Genomic DNA, 15,603 nt, shown 5'->3' on the forward strand with positions numbered 1-15,603 from the left:
CTAAAAGGTGTTTTCAAAAGCTGCAAAACTGACAACTAAATGAATGGATATGCTTTATTAAGTAGAAAAGAGATTTGCCCAGAGTGTCTTTTATAATTCAGTTATTTCAAACGCAGGTAAGACCCTGCTTCATATTTCTGGCACATTCTGAGAGTAAAGGAGTCTTGACCTGAGCCACAGTATTGTTTACCTCCCAAAATGCCCATCAGTCACCCAGGACCGCACACAATAGCTATTGGTCACCACATAAAGGGCATAAACGTATCAACAAGAATTATTCTGCTACTTAAAATAGATAGCTTTAAACTGAGCTTGGTACAAATGGACCCCAAATAATATTCCCACACTTAAAAACAGATTATTTGGTTGTTATCCATTTGTGGAAGCTTTCGGTACTCAAATTGGCCAGTTTCCTACATTCTATTGGCATCCGTCAGCACGGTAGAGAAGTGGTTAGCATTGTCGCTTCACAGCACCAGGGTCCCAGGTTCGATTTGTGCTTGGGTCACCGTCTGTGCGGAGTCTGCACCTTCTCCCCACTTGGGTTTCCTCCGGTGCTCCGGTTTCCTCCCATAATTCCCGAAAGACGTGCTGTCAGGTGAATTGGACATTCTTATTTCTCCATCCGTTTACCCGAACAGCCGCTGGATTGTGACGACTAGGGGATTTTCACAGTAACTTCATTGCCGTGTTAATGTACGCTTACTTGTGACAATAATAACGATTATTATCTCACGAGATGATGGACTGTGCATATCATGTGCTGTGGCTGTAGAGCCCAATTTGCAAATAGCAGTCCCTTCCACAGCTGGCAGAGGTGAATAGTGTTGGCCCAAGGCCAACTGATGCTTCTTCCTTCTGGTGGGCTCTTTTCTCTGGGTACTACAGTAAGAAGTAAGTGCACTTAGTAAGCATTGCACTGGTCAAGGAGACACACCCTGAGTGAGTGAGACACAGACAGAGTGAGAATTTGGTGCAGTGAGGTAACCAGGAAAGGTAAGTGGTTAATCTAATTGTGCTGTTTTTCAGTTAAAAGCGCAGTGTAGATTTGTGTCTGATTGGCTGAAGCTGCCCCCATCCTAATTGCTGAGAGGACCATTAATTATCTGGCAGTCACCTGAGGCCTGTTAAGGGGCACAAAGGTACACATTGTATTCTTCACTTTGAAGTTTTAGTGTGAGTCATCCTAAAGTCTGTATAAAAGACAGACAGAAAGCGCTCTTAGTAAGCATTGCGCTGGTCAAGGAGACACAGCCTGAGTGAGAGAGATACAGACCGAGTGAGAATTTGGTAATTTGGTGCAGTGAGGTAATTTGGTGAAGAGTGGGAGAAGGTGCTTTGTCCCGACTGTTTTGTTCTCTCTCTTTCTTCGGGCCTAATTTCGGGAGCCGTTCGGAGGAGGAGGAGCAGTCTCTGTGAGTATAAAAACCTAACGGTAACTTCCTGTTTTCCACTTTTTTCTTCCAAAAGTGACGACAGAGGGAAGCTGTGATCTGATTGGTTGATAGCAAATCTGCCCCAAATTTAAAAAAAAACACACAGCTAAACTCGTAAACTTAAATTAAACTAATTAATTAATTAGTGATTGCTGGTCAGGTGATGTGCTTGAGCTGCTTGATGTGGGAGCTGGCAGATCCCATTGCGAGCTGCAGCGACCACATCTGCAGTAAGTGTTGGCTGCTCGAAGAGCTCCGGCTCAGAGTTGATGAGCTGGAGTCTGAGCTTCAAACACTGAGGCACATCCGGGAGGGGGAGACTTACCTGGACACTGTGTTTCAGGAGGCTGTCACATCTGTCAGAGTAAGGAGTTTAAATCTTGCCAGTGGCCAGGGACAGCAGGGTGTGACTGCAAGTCAGGCAGGTAAAGGGAACCAGCAGTCAGGAACTCAGGAGCCTTAACCCTGTCTAACAGGTATGAGGCACTTGCTCCCTGTGTGGCTGGCGAACAGGGCTGCAGGAAGGATGAGTCAGCTGACCAAGGCACCATGATTCAGCAGGTCATTCAAGTTGTTGTGGTCCATGTCGGTACCAACAACATAGGCAAGTCTAGAAAAGAGGACCTGTTTAGAGATTATAAAGAGCTAGGATTCAAATTAAAAAAACAGGTCCTCAAGGGTCATAATCTCTGGATTACTGCCCGAGCCACGTGCAAATTGGCATAGGGGGGCAAGAATAAGGGAAGTTAACATGTGGCTGAAAGAGTGGAGTGGGAAAGAAGGGTTCCTTTTCATGGGACACTGGCATCAGTTTTGGGACAGGGGGGAACCTATACTGTTGGGATGGTCTCTACCTGAACCGAGCTGGGACCAGTGTTCTGGCGAAAAGAGTAAATAGGGTGGTCATAGGACTTTAAACTTGAGATTGGGGGGGGGGGGGTCAGGGAATCAAGAGGTGAAGTAATCAGTGGGAAGCGTAGCTGCTTAGGAATACAAAAAAGCACGAAAAGACAGAACTCAGGAGAGGTTACGATAGTCCCCATCCCACAAAATATGACACAGTGTATGGAAAGGCTCAGTAAACCAAGGTCCACCACACTAAGAAAACAAAAAGGGACGGTCAATAGAGAATTAAAGGTGCTATATTTAAATGCGCACAGTGTACGGAACAAGGTAGATGAGCTTGTGGCCCAGATTGTGACTGGCAGGTATGATGTGGTCGGCATCACAGAGACGTGGTGCAGGGGGTTCAGGACTGGCATTTAAACATCCAGGGATTCACAACCTATCGAAAAGACAGGGAGGTGGGCAGAGGGGTTGCCTTGTTAATTAGGAATGAAATTAAATCAAAAGCACTAAACGACATAGGGTCAGATGATGTGGAGTCTGTGTGGGTAGAGTTGAGGAACCACAAAGGCAAAAAAACGATAATGGGAGTTATGTACAGGCCCCCTAACAGTGGTCAGGACCAGGGGCACAAAATGTACCACAAAATAGAAAGTGTATGTCCGAAAGGCAAGGTCACAGTGATCATGGGGGACTTCAATATGCAGGTGGACTGGGTAAATAATGCTGCCAGTGGACCCAAGGAAAGGGAATTCATTGAATGTTTACAGGAGGGCTTTTTGGAACAGCTTGTGATGGAGCCCACGAGGGGACAGGCCATTCTGGACTTAGTGTTATGTAATGAGCCAGACTTGATTAAAGATCTTAAAGTAAGGGAACACTTAGGAGGCAGTGATCATAATATGGTAGAATTCAATCTCCAATTTGAAAGAAAGAAGGTAGAATCAGATGTAAAGGTGTTACAGTTAAATAAAGGTAACTACAGGGGCATGAGGGAGGAACTGACGAAAATCGACTGGGAGCAGAGCCTAGTGGGAAAGACAGTAGAACAGCCATGGCAGGAGTTTCTGGGAGTAATTGAGGACACCGTACAGAGGTTCATCCCAAAGAAAAGAAAGGTTATCAGAGGGGGGATTAGGCAGCCATGGCTGACAAAGGAAGTTAGGGAATGCATCAAAGCAAAAGAGAAAGCCTATAATGTGGCAAAGAGTAGTGGGAAGTCAGAAGATTGGGAAGGCTACAAAAACAGAGGATAACAAAGAGAGAAATAAGGAAAGAGAGGATCAATTATTAAGGTAGGCTAGCCAGTAACATTAGGAATGATAGTGAAAGTTTCTTTAAATACATTAAAAACAAACGGGAGGCAAAAGTTGACATTGGGCCGCTCCAAAATGACGCTGGTAATCTCGTGATGGGAGACCAGGAAATAGCTGAGGAACTAAATAGGTACTTTGCGTCAGTCTTCACAGTAGAAGACATGAGTAATATCCCAACAATTCAGGAGAGTCAGGGGGCAGAGTTGAATATGGTAGCCATCACAAAGGAGAAAGTGCTAGAGAAACTAAGAGGTCTAAAAATTGATAAATCTCCGGGCCCAGATGGGCTACATCCTAGAGTTCTAAAGGAGATAGTTGAAGAAATAGTGGAGGCGTTAGTTATGATCTTTCAAAAGTCACTGGAGTCAGGGAAAGTCCCAGAGGATTGGAAAATCGCTGTTGTAACCCCCCTGTTCAAGAAGGGAACAAGGAAAAAGATGGAAAATTTTAGGCCAATTAGCCTAACCTCGGTTGTGGGCAAGATTCTAGAATCCATTGTTAAGGATGAGATTTCTAAATTCTTGGAAGTGCAGGGTCGGATTAGGACAAGTCAGCATGGATTTAGTAAGGGGAGGTCGTGCCTGACAAACCTGTTAGAGTTCTTTGAAGAGATAACAAATAGGTTAGACCAAGGAGAGCCAATGGATGTTATCTATCTTGACTTCCAAAAGGCCTTTAAGGTGCCTCACGGGAGACTGCTGAGTAAAATAAGGGCCCATGGTATTCGAGGCAAGGTACTAACATGGATTGACGATTGGCTGTCAGGCAGAAGGCAGAGAGTTGGGATAAAAGGTTCTTTTTTGGAATGGCAACCGGTGACGAGTGGTGTCCTGCAGGGTTCAGTGTTGGGGCCACAGCTGTTCTCTTTATATATTAACGATCTAGATGACGGGACTGGGGGCATTCTGGCTAAGTTTGCCGATGATACAAAGATAGGTGGAGGGGCAGGTAGTATGGAGGAGGTGGGGAGGCTGCAGAAAGATTTAGACAGTTTCGGCGAGTGGTCCAAGAAATGGCTGATGAAATTCAACGTGGGCAAGTGCAAGGATTTGCATTTTGGAAAAAAGAATGTAAGCATGGACTATTTTCTAAACGGTGACAAAATTCATAATGCTGAAGTGCAAAGGGACTTGCCAGGATTCTCTAAAGGTAAACTTGCAGGTTGAGTCCGTAATTAAGAAAGCAAATGCAATGTTGTCATTCATCTCAAGAGGCTTGGAATATAAAAGCAGGGCTGTACTTCTAAAGCATTAGTTAGGCCCCATTTAGAATACTGTGAGCAATTTTGGGCCCCACACCTCAGGAAGGACATACTGGCACTGGAGCGGGTCCAGCGGAGATTCTCACGGATGATCTCAGGAATGGTAGGCCTAACATACGATGAACGTCTGAGGATCCTGGGATTATATTCATTGGAGTTTAGGAGGTTGAGGGGAGATCTAATAGAAACTTACAAGATAATGAATGGCTTAGATAGGGTGGATGTAGGGAAGTTGTTTCCATTAGCAGGGGAGACTAGGACCCGGGTTCACAGCCTTAGAATAAAAGGGAGTCACTTTAGAACAGAGATGAGGAGAAATTTCTTCAGCCAGAGAGTGGTGGGTCTGTGGAATTCATTGCCACAGAGGGCGGTGGAGGCCGGGATGTTGAGAGTCTTTAAGACAGAAGTTGATAAATTCTTGATTTCTCGAGGAATTAAGGGCTATGGAGAGAGAGCGGGTAAATGGAGTTGAAATCAGCCATGATTGAATGGTGGAGTGGACTCGATGGGCCGAATGGCCTTACTTCCGCTCCTGTGTCTTATGGTCTTAAGTCTTACAGCACCATGTTAAAGGCCAACAGGTGGGGCAGCACGGTAGCCTTGTGGATAGCACAATTGCTTCACAGCTCCAGGGTCCCAGGTTCGATTCTGGCTTGGGTCACTGTCTGTGCGGAGTCTGCACATCCTCCCCGTGTGTGCGTGGGTTTCCTCCGGGTGCTCCGGTTTCCTCCCACAGTCCAAAGATGTGCGGGTTAGGTGGATTGGCCATGATAAATTGCCCTTAGTGTCCAAAATTGCCCTTAGTGTTGGTGGGGTTACTGGGTTATGGGGATAGGGTGGCGGTGTTGACCTTGGGTAGGGTGCTCTTTCCAAGAGCCGGTGCAGACTCGATGGGCTGAATGGCCTCCTTCTGCACTGTAAATTCTATGATAATCTATGTTTGTTTCGAATCTCTAGCTTTCGGAGCACAAATTCAATATGGTCATTTCTGAGGGTAACCTGAATCATCTTGGCTCATTTGAGGCGCAAGGTCGTGGTTCAAGGAGTTGAGCACATTGTTGGGAGATGGGAGTGCTGTCAGATGGATAAATCAATCCATTCTAGTCAGTATTAAGGGTCAGGTAGCATTGTTTGAAATAAAGTGGAGACTTCTACCCATGTCCTAGCTGATATTTCTCCTTCAATCACAAATATTAATTGATTTATCATCTTACTGTTGATTGCAGGAGATTCCTGGGTGCTTGGTATGTTTTCTACATTACAACAGTGACTACACTTCAAAGTGCTCCATTGACTATAAAGCACTTTGGGATGTTTGGAGGTTGAGAAAGGCCAGTCCTTCTTTCTGTGTATATGCCAACCTACCAGCTCCTGCAATTCAATATTAGGCCTTACATGGATACATAGAAGATAGGAGCAGGAGGAGGCCTTTTGGCCCATCGAGCCGGCTCCGCCATTCATCACGATCATGGCTGATCATCCAACTCAATAGCCTAATCCTGCTTTCTCCCCATAACCTTTGATCCCATTCTCCCCAAGTGCTATATCCAGCCGCCTCTTGAATATATTCAAAGTTTTAGCATCAACTACTTCCCATGGTAATGAATTCCACAGGCTCACCACTTTTTTGTGTGAAGTGTCTCCTTATCTCTGTCTGAAATGATTTACCCCGAATCCTCAGGCTGTGACCCCTGGTTCTGGACACACCCATCATTGGTAACATCTTCCCTGGATCTACCCTGTCTAGTCCTGTTAGAATTTTATAAGTCTCTATGAGATCCCCCCTCATTCTTCTGAACTCCAGCGAGAACAATCCCAACCTAGTCAATCTCTCCTCATATGACAGTCCCGCCATCCCTGGAATCAGTCTGGTAAACCTTCGCTGCACTCCCTCGACAGCAAGAACATCCTTTCTCAGAGAAGGAGACCAAAACTGCACACAATACTCCAAGTGTGGCCTCACCAAGGCCCTGTACAACTGCAGCAACACATCCTTGCTTCTATACTCAAAACCTCTTGCCATGAAGGCCAACATGCCATTAGCCTTCTTTACCGCCTGCTGCACCTGCATGCTTACCTTCAGCGAATGGTGCACAAGGACACCCAGGTCCCGCTGCACACTCCCCTCTCCCAATTTACAACCATTCAGGTAGTAATCTGCCTTCCTGTTTTTGCTTCCAAAATTAATAACCTCACACTGATCCAAATTATACTGCATCTGCCATTGGTTTGCCCACTCGCCCAACCTGCCTAGATCTTGCTGTAGGATCCCTGAATCATCATCACAATTCACCCGCCCACCTAATTTGGTATCATCTGCAAACTTTGAGATGTTACATTTTGTTCCCTCATCCAAATCATTAATATATATTGTGAATAGCTGGGGTCCCAGGACCGATCCTGTGGTACCCCACTGGTTACTGCCTGCCAATTTGAAAAGGACCCATTAAGGCCTACTCTTTGTTTCCTCTCTGCCAACCAGTTTTCTATCCACCTCAATACATTTCCCCCAATCCCATGTGCTTTAATTTTGCACAATAATCTCTTGTGCGGGACTTTGTCAAATGCCTTCTGAAAGTCCAAATATACATTGATTGGCTGCCCCTTGTCGACTGTACTGGTTACCTCGTCAAAGAATACAAACAGATTTGTCAAGCATGATTTTCCCTTCATAAATCCACACTGACTCTGACTGATTCTGCCACTGCTTTCTAAATGTTCCTCTATAAAGTCCTTGATAATGGATTCCAGCATTTTCCCCACTATTGATGTTAGGCTTACTGGTCTATAATACTCTGCTTTCTCTCTACCTCCCTTTTTGAATATCAGAATGATGTGAGCTACCCTCCAATCTGCAGGGACAGTTTCAGAGTCTATAGAATCCCGGAAGATGACCACCAATGCATCCACTATTTCCAGAGCCACCTCCTTAAGCACTCTGGGATACAGATTCTCAGGTCTTTATCTGCCTTCAATCCCATCAGTTTTCCCAGCACCATTTCTCTTCTAATGTTGATCTCCCTCAGTTCTTCCCTCTCACTAAACCTTTCATTCTCCAACATTTCTGGGATCTGATTTGTGTCCCCATTCTCTTTCTCCTCACATATCTCTAGAAACTCTTAGTGTCAGTCTTTATGTTCCCTGCAAGCTTCCTTTTGTACTGTACTTTCCCCCTCTTAATCAATCCCCTTGTCCTTCTTTGCTGAATTCTAAACTGCTCCCAATCCTCAGACCTATTATTTTTCTTGGCCAATCTGTATGCTTCTTCCTTGGATCGGATACTATTTCTAATTTCCTTTGTAAGGCATGGATTGGCGCTCTTACACTCTTTGCTTTTGTGCCAGACAGGAATGAACAGTTGCTGTAATTCCTCCATGCGTTCCTTGAATGTTTGCCATTGTCTATCCACTGTCATCCCTTTAAGTAACTCTCTCCAATCTATCAAGGCCAACTCACGCCTCATATCCTCATAGTTCCCTTTATTAAGATTCAGCACCCTAGTCTCCGAATCAAGTACTTCACTCTCCATCTTTATAAAAAATTCTATCATGTTATGGTCGCTCATCCCCAAGGGGTCTCATACAGCCAGATTGGCAATAATTCACTTCTCATTACACAGTACCCTGTCTAAGATGGCATGCTCCCTAGTTGGTTCCTCCACATATTGGTCAAGAAAAACCATCCCGTATACACTCCAGGAATTCCTCCTCTCATTGTGGTTAATTTGACTTGCCCAATCTATGTGAAGATTAAAATCACCCATGATCATCGATATTCCCTTATTACATGCATCACTAATTTCTTGTTTAATGCCATTCCCAACCTCACCAGTGCAGTTTGAGGGTCTATATATGACGCACACTAATGTTTTTTGTCCCTTGGTATTTCTCAATGTAACTTAAATGTTGAGAATTTTCCAAGGGATTTATGAAATGTTTGCAAAACTACATGAACAGTTTTATTTAACAATACATTTATCACACCAATGCTCTTCATCGCTATAAATTAATTCTCCATCAGTAACATGTTCTCTGCACATCAAGTCCAAATTTGGAATGTCAAAACTATGGACTTTTCAATTAAAGTAGATGGATGACAGAATTTGCCTTCTTGCTAATCACCCTGATAGGGTTAAAAAGTAGAAGCAGGGGACCATCTAGGATTAGGTGATCCTGATCTTAGAGTCAAGTCACATCCCTTCAAAGACCTGGTGACACATGTTGAGTATGTATGACATACAGAAGACTGTCACATGCTACTCATTGTAACCAATCGCAACTTGCCAAAAGGAGCTTTTCATTCAGAAAATGTTCAGCAGACTATTTATTACTGGTTTGAAAACCCACAGCACAGTCCAGAAATGTATCACATCAGCACAGAACAAATTTTAAAAAAACTTCTCATCCTTCTGCCCACCCTTAAAATAGAATCTCACTTTTTGTGATGACATTGTCATTTAATGGCCAGACACACAGAATCTTACATTTGCAAGTGACATATATTAAGTGTGTTTTATTAAGAGTAAATCTTAGTTCAGTGGCAAGACATTCACTTCACAGAGTCAAAGTTTTGACTGAAATGCCACTTGGGAGAGGGGTACATGGAAGGGCTGAGTGCTGTGTTTTGTGGAGACGTTAAAAAGAGACTCTTAACAATCTCCACAGGTGGAAGTAAGAGGCCTGAGGGCACTATTCAAAAGGCAGGGGAGTTCTCCCCAATATCCTGACCAATCTTCACCCCTTAACCCAGTCTCATGAATGTGATTAATCTCATTTGTCGTAACGTGACAGCTGTGCTTTCCTTCGTGACTGCATGTACTTTAAAAGTACTTACTGCTTTAGGACGCCCAGGTGACGTGAAAGGAGCTACATAAATTGTAAATTGCAAATGTATAAATCCAAACACTGGATCTGGGCTGTAATGTGAATATTTAACTTCTTTGCTGGTGACAATTCCAGTAAAAGTGCCCCAATAACTTATGGCTCTAACAGGTTGCTGTCAGTAGGGTAGCAGATGAGCAGGACAGGGAGGCAGAATGAACCCCAGGCTCCGGGACAGGGAGGAGACCTTGTGCCAACCTCACCAGATAGCGGAAGCTGGCTGCATTGATGGGCAGCAGGGCTAGTCCAATCAGGAGGCCCCGGAACTACGGGTCCCGCCCACTGCGGCTGCCAATCAGAGGAACTGGCCAATCGGCACAGGGCGGGCGGGCTTTGCCCTGTCAGCTTGAGATTGAGTGCAGCGCCCTTTCGCCCGGAGGCGGCCGGCCTGAGGTAAAGCGCGGTGTCAGAAGGCGGCGGCAGCCTCACATACCCTTTACTGAGCGCATGCTCCTCTTCATTCTCACAGTCACTGCCGCACCCGTCCAGCTCTTCAATTTCTTTTGTTGCTGTCTCATTCTCGTCTGCCATGATTCAGGAGCAACCACGATGAGGCGACTCCACGCAGCAACGCTGCTGCTGATTGGTCCCGGTCCCTTCCCCCAACAACTCTCCCTCCGATTGGTCAATGGCTCGACTGATGGGCGGGGTGAGCCGAGGGGATGCCGGGGAATGTAGTCCCGCGCCTGCGCGGCGTCACAATGACGAAGCAGGCAAAAGGTCAGTCAAAACTACAACTACCAGAATGCAACTCGGTCTTGAAGGAAATCGATTTTGTCTTACTTTTTAAATTCTTAGTAGGTTAGATATTTTTCAGTCAGTAAGCGGGGAGCTACGTCTAGCGTTATGCGGCATGCTCTCTTGGTCGCAGCGCCTGGCCCTAGTAACCCGACTGCCAGGGACTGAGTAATAGCCGCAGTGATTGGTCTGTTCTCTGTCGCCTGACCAATGAACGAGCAGCTTCTTGCGGGGTTCGTGATGAAGGTGCAAGGCGTCGGGAAGTGGATTCATGTGAGTTAGGGAGGGGTAGGCTCGTTAAAATAGGTGCTTCGTGCTGCCCGCGGCCCCATTCCGAGACACGACACCGGGTTAGTACTCGCTGGCCCAGCTTCACGCCGCAATCTGGGCCCGGCCGCTCTCCCTCTCCCATGTCCTCCTTCACCAAGTGGCTGAGATTTCACCAGAGGGATGGGTTGGGTTGCGGGGGGCAGCTCCGTTCAATGGGGCCAGTCTGACTCGATTATCCAGGAGATAGGGACCCCAGCCGGCCGTGCACCTCCCTAACCCTGGCACGTTCAGCCCAGTCAGAGTTTCACAGAAAGGCCCTTCCTGTCCGAGCCAGCCATCAAGCACCTATCCATTCTAATCCCATTTTCCAACACTTGGTCTGAGCCTTGTATGCTGACGCGTTTCAAGTGCTCAACCTAATGCTTATCTCTACAACACTTTCAGGCAAAGTTCCAGATTCCTATCACCCTCTGGGTGAAAAAGCTTTTCCTCAAAAACTCTCTAAATCTCCTTACCTTAAATCTATAGCTCCTAATTATTGACCTCTTTTATGAAGGAACAGTATCTTCCTATCTGTCCCTCATATTTTTGTACACTTTGATCAGGTCCCCCCTCAACCTTCTCTGCTCCAAGGAAAATAACCCCAGTCTAACCAGCTTCTCTTCATACCTGAAACGTTCCAGCCCAGACCGGAATCTCCGCACTCTTTCTAGTGCAATCACATCCTTCCTATATTATGGCAACTAGAACTGCATACAGTACTTCAGCTGTGGCCTAATGAGCATTTTATACAGCCCCATCATAACCTCCCTGCTCTTCTATGCTTTGCCAAATAAAGGCAAGTATCCCATATGCCTTTTTAACCATCTTATCCTCCTGTCCTGCCTTCATGTACATTTGGACATGCACTTCAAGGTTACTTCCCAGAGTCTGATCGTTCATTGTGTATTCTCTTGGTGTTGTTAGCACTCCCCAATACATCACCGCATACTTTTATGGGGTAAATAACATTTTCCACTGTTCTGCCCATCTGACCAGCCCATCTATATCTTCCTGAAGTCCAAGTCTTTAGTCCTCACTATTTAACACCATCAATTTTCGTGTCATCCTGTTTAAGTCATTGAGCTTACTGATCATACCTCCCATATTAATGTACGCTACAAACAAGAGACCCAATGCCAATACCTGTCATACAGCACTGGACACAAGTTTCCAGTCACAAAAATAACCTTCGACCATCGCCCTCCTGCCAATAAGCCAATTTTGGATCCAATTTGACCTGGATCCCACAGGCTCTTACCTTCTTGATCAGCCTCCCATGTGGGACCTTGTTGGGAGCCTTACTGAAGCTCATGTGTACTACATCGATTGCACTGTCCACATCTACGCACCTAGTCACATCTTCAAAATTCAATCAAATAATCAGTTCTAAGCTCCCTCCTTAGCTCTGTGAAAACCATGTTTCAATTTGTCAGAATCTTAGAATGGTTAAAGTACCGAAGAAGGCTATTCGGCCCAGAGTGTCTGCCCGATTTCTGCAAAGAACTCGAACCACAAAACAAGATGTCACTTTAACATCCTTGAGTATTTGGTGTCTTGATGAATATAAAATTACAGGAGAAGGTAGCACACTAATTCGTGTGGACTAGAAGATCTTAAAATTTGCACTACATTGGAACTGCCTCTATTTGGCTTGGGGCAATGTTTCAGAACCATGGAATCTTTGCAGTACAGAAGGAGGCCATTCAAGCTCGTCAAGTCTTCACTGGCTCACTGAACGTTCTACCTAGTCCCACTCTCCTTATCTCTGTAAGCTTTCACTTTTCAGATAGCAATCCAATTTCCTTTTGAAAATCTCAATCAAATCTGCCTCCACCATCCCTCAGGAATTTTCTTTCAGGCACCACCCACCTCTGAGTGAAAATATTTTTCCTCGCAACACGTCTACTCCTTTTGCTACTTATTTTGAATTTGTGCCCTCTAGTTCTTGATGCACTTTTGAGTGGGAACAGTATCTCTCTATTTACTTTGTCCAATTACTTTGAATTGTGAGACTAGCTAAGATGAAAAAGGAAGCATACAGGTGTACCGGTAGGTGACTTAAAACTGATGAAGCTTTGGAGGAATATCGGGAAAGTAGGACAAATCTCAAACGCGCAATAAAGAGGGCTAAAAGGGGTCATGAAATATCTTTGTCTAACAGGGTTAAGGAAAATCCCAAAGCCTTTTATTCATATATAAGGAGCAAGAGGGTAACCAGAGAAAGGATTGGCCCACTCAAAGACAAAAGAGGGAATTTATGCATGGAGTCAGAGGAAATGGGTGAGATTCTTAATGAGTACTTTGCATCGGTATTCACCAAGGAGAGGGACATGACGGATGTTGAGGCTAGGGATGGATATTTAAATACTCTAGGTCAAGTCGGCATAAGAAAGGGGGAAGTTTTGGGTATTCTAAAAAACATTAAGGTGGACAAGTCCCCAGGTCTGGATGGGATCTATCCCAGGTTACTGAGTGAAGCGAGGGACAAAATAGCTGGGGCCTTAATAGATATCTTTGCAGCATCCTTGAGCACGGGTGAGGTCCTGGAGGACTGGAGAATTGCTAATGTTGTCCCTTTGTTTAAGAAGGGTAGCAGGGATAATCCAGTGAATTATAGACCTGTGAGCTTGACATCAGTGGTAGGCAAACTGTTGGAGAAGATACTGAGGGATAGGATCTCTCCACATTTGGAAGAAAATAGACTTATCAGTGATAGGCAGCTCGGTTTTGTGCGGGGAAGGTCATGTCTTAAACCTAATAGAATTCTTTGAGGAAGTGACAAAGTTAATTGATGAGGGAAGGGCTGTAGATGTCATATACATGGACTTCAGTAAGGCATTTGATAAAGTTTCCCATGGTAGGTTGTTGGAAAAAGTGAAGTCGTATGGGGTTCAGGGTGTACGAGCTAGATGGATAAAGAACTAGCTGGGCAACAGGAGACAGAGTAGTGGTGGAAGGGAGTATCTCAAAATGGAGAAAGGTGACTAGTGGTGTTCCACAGGGATCCGTGCTCGGACCACTGTTGTTTGTGATCTATATATAAATGATCTGGACGAAGGTATAGGTGGTCTGATTAGCAAGTTTGCAGATGATACTAAGATTGGTGGAGTTGCAGATAGCGAGGAGGACTGCCAGAGAATACAGCAAAATATAGATAGACTGGAGAGTTGGGCAGAGAAATGGCAGATGGAGTTCAATCCAGGCAAATGCGAGGTGATGCAATTTGGAAGATTTAATTCCAGAGCGGACTATACGGTCAATGGAAGAGTCCTGGGGAATATTGATGTCCTGGGAGATCAGGTCCATTGTACCCTGAAGGTGGCAACGCAGGTCGATAGAGTGGTCAAGAAGGCATACAGAATGCTTGCCTTCATCGGACGGGGTATTGAGTCCAAGAGTCGGCAGGTCATGTTACAGTTGTATAGGACTTTGGTTAGGCCACACTTGGAATACTGCATGCAGTTCTGGTCTCCACATTACCAGAAGGATGTGGATGCTTTCGAGAGGGTGCAGAGGAGGTTCACCAGGATGTTGCCTGGTATGGAGGGTGCTAGCTATGAAGCAAGGTTGAGTAGATTAGGATTGTTTTAGTTGGAAAGACGGAGGTTGAGGGGGGACCTGATTGAGGTCTACAAAATTGAGAGGTATGGACAGGGTGGATAGCAACAAGCTTTTTCCAAGAGTGGGGGTGTCAATTACAAGGGGTCACGATTTCAAGGTGAGAGGGGGAAAGTTTAAGGGAGATGGCATGGAAAGCTTTTTACGCAGAGGGTGGTGGGTGCCTGGAACGCTTTGCCAGCGGAGGTGGTAGAGACGGGCACGATAGCATCATTCAAGATGCAACTAGACAGATATATGAACGGGCGGGGAACAAAGAGAAGTAGATCCTTGGAAAATAGGCGACAGGTTTAGATAAAGGATCTGGATTGGCGCAGGCTGGGAGGGCCGAAGGGCCTGTTCCTGTGCTGTAATTTTCTTCTTTGTACCCCTCAAAATCTTGAATACTTCAATCAAATCTCATTTCAGCCTTCTTTTCTCTAAGGAAAATAGTTCCAACCTCTCTAATCTATCCTCACAGCTCCAGTTCCTTGTCCCTGAATCATTCTTTAGAATCTCCTCTGTACTCTCCAATTATTTCACATCTTCCTTCAAGTGTGGCATCCAGAACTGGACACAGTGTCAGATGAGGCAGAACTCGTGTCTGATACAAGTTCAATATGACTTCCTTTCACTTGTACTCAATGCTCCTATTAATAAATCCCAAGATACTATCTGCTTTATTAACTGGTCTCTCAACCCTGCCCCGCCACCTTCAATGACTTATGTATACATATACACCGAGGTCCTTCTGTTCCTGAATCTTCTTTAGAGTTTCTTCCTTTCTGTCTCATTATTCTTCCTGCCAAAATGAATCACCTCAAACCTCTATACATTGAATTCCATCTACAACTTGTCTGCCCAATCCACCAACTTGTCTCTGTCCTTTTGAAGTTTAAGACACAGTTGACAACATATCCAATTTTTGTATATTCTGCAAATTTTGAAATGATGCCCTACACACCACAGTTTAAGTCATTTATATATCAGGAAGAGCAAGGATCACTACACTGACGCCTGGGGAACTCCACTACAAATCTTCCTACAATCTGAAAAAAAAACTATTTCTCACTGTTCTCTCTTTGCTGTCACTCAGCCAATTTATAATCCAAGTGCCTACTTTCCCTTTTATTCCTTAAGCTAGAATTTCTCTCAAGTCTGTCGTGTGGCACTGTATCAAATGCCTTTTGAAAATCCATATACACCACATCAGCGCT

At 45.0% G+C, this 15,603-nt stretch overlaps 2 protein-coding genes across 6 annotated transcripts in view; one reads left to right on the plus strand and one right to left on the minus strand.

The window, feature by feature from the left end:
- The window catches only part of LOC140398338 (glycylpeptide N-tetradecanoyltransferase 1-like), a 128,859-nt gene extending 118,536 nt beyond the window's left edge, over nucleotides 1–10,323 (minus strand). For 2 of the 3 annotated variants that reach the window (XM_072486921.1, XM_072486919.1), the window contains exon 1: nucleotides 10,173–10,323. In XM_072486921.1, coding sequence (XP_072343022.1) covers nucleotides 10,173–10,270 — 98 coding nt within the window. In that variant the 5' untranslated portion in view covers nucleotides 10,271–10,323. The remainder of the gene's footprint in view (nucleotides 1–10,172) is intronic. The other variant, XM_072486920.1, reaches the window with a different exon arrangement.
- The window catches only part of dcakd (dephospho-CoA kinase domain containing), a 50,334-nt gene continuing 45,031 nt past the window's right edge, over nucleotides 10,301–15,603 (plus strand). The window contains exon 1 of one of the 3 annotated variants that reach the window (XM_072486924.1): nucleotides 10,301–10,459. Coding sequence is in view for 1 of the 3 variants with exons in the window: in XM_072486922.1 (XP_072343023.1) it covers nucleotides 10,688–10,750 (63 nt within the window). In the remaining 2 variants the exon portion in view is untranslated. Of the gene's footprint in view, nucleotides 10,460–10,607; nucleotides 10,828–15,603 lie in introns of those variants that run through there. The other 2 variants (XM_072486922.1, XM_072486923.1) reach the window with 2 other exon arrangements.

This window comes from Scyliorhinus torazame, chromosome 21 (assembly GCF_047496885.1).
Source record: "Scyliorhinus torazame isolate Kashiwa2021f chromosome 21, sScyTor2.1, whole genome shotgun sequence".
NCBI classification, from domain to species: Eukaryota; Metazoa; Chordata; class Chondrichthyes; order Carcharhiniformes; family Scyliorhinidae; genus Scyliorhinus; species Scyliorhinus torazame.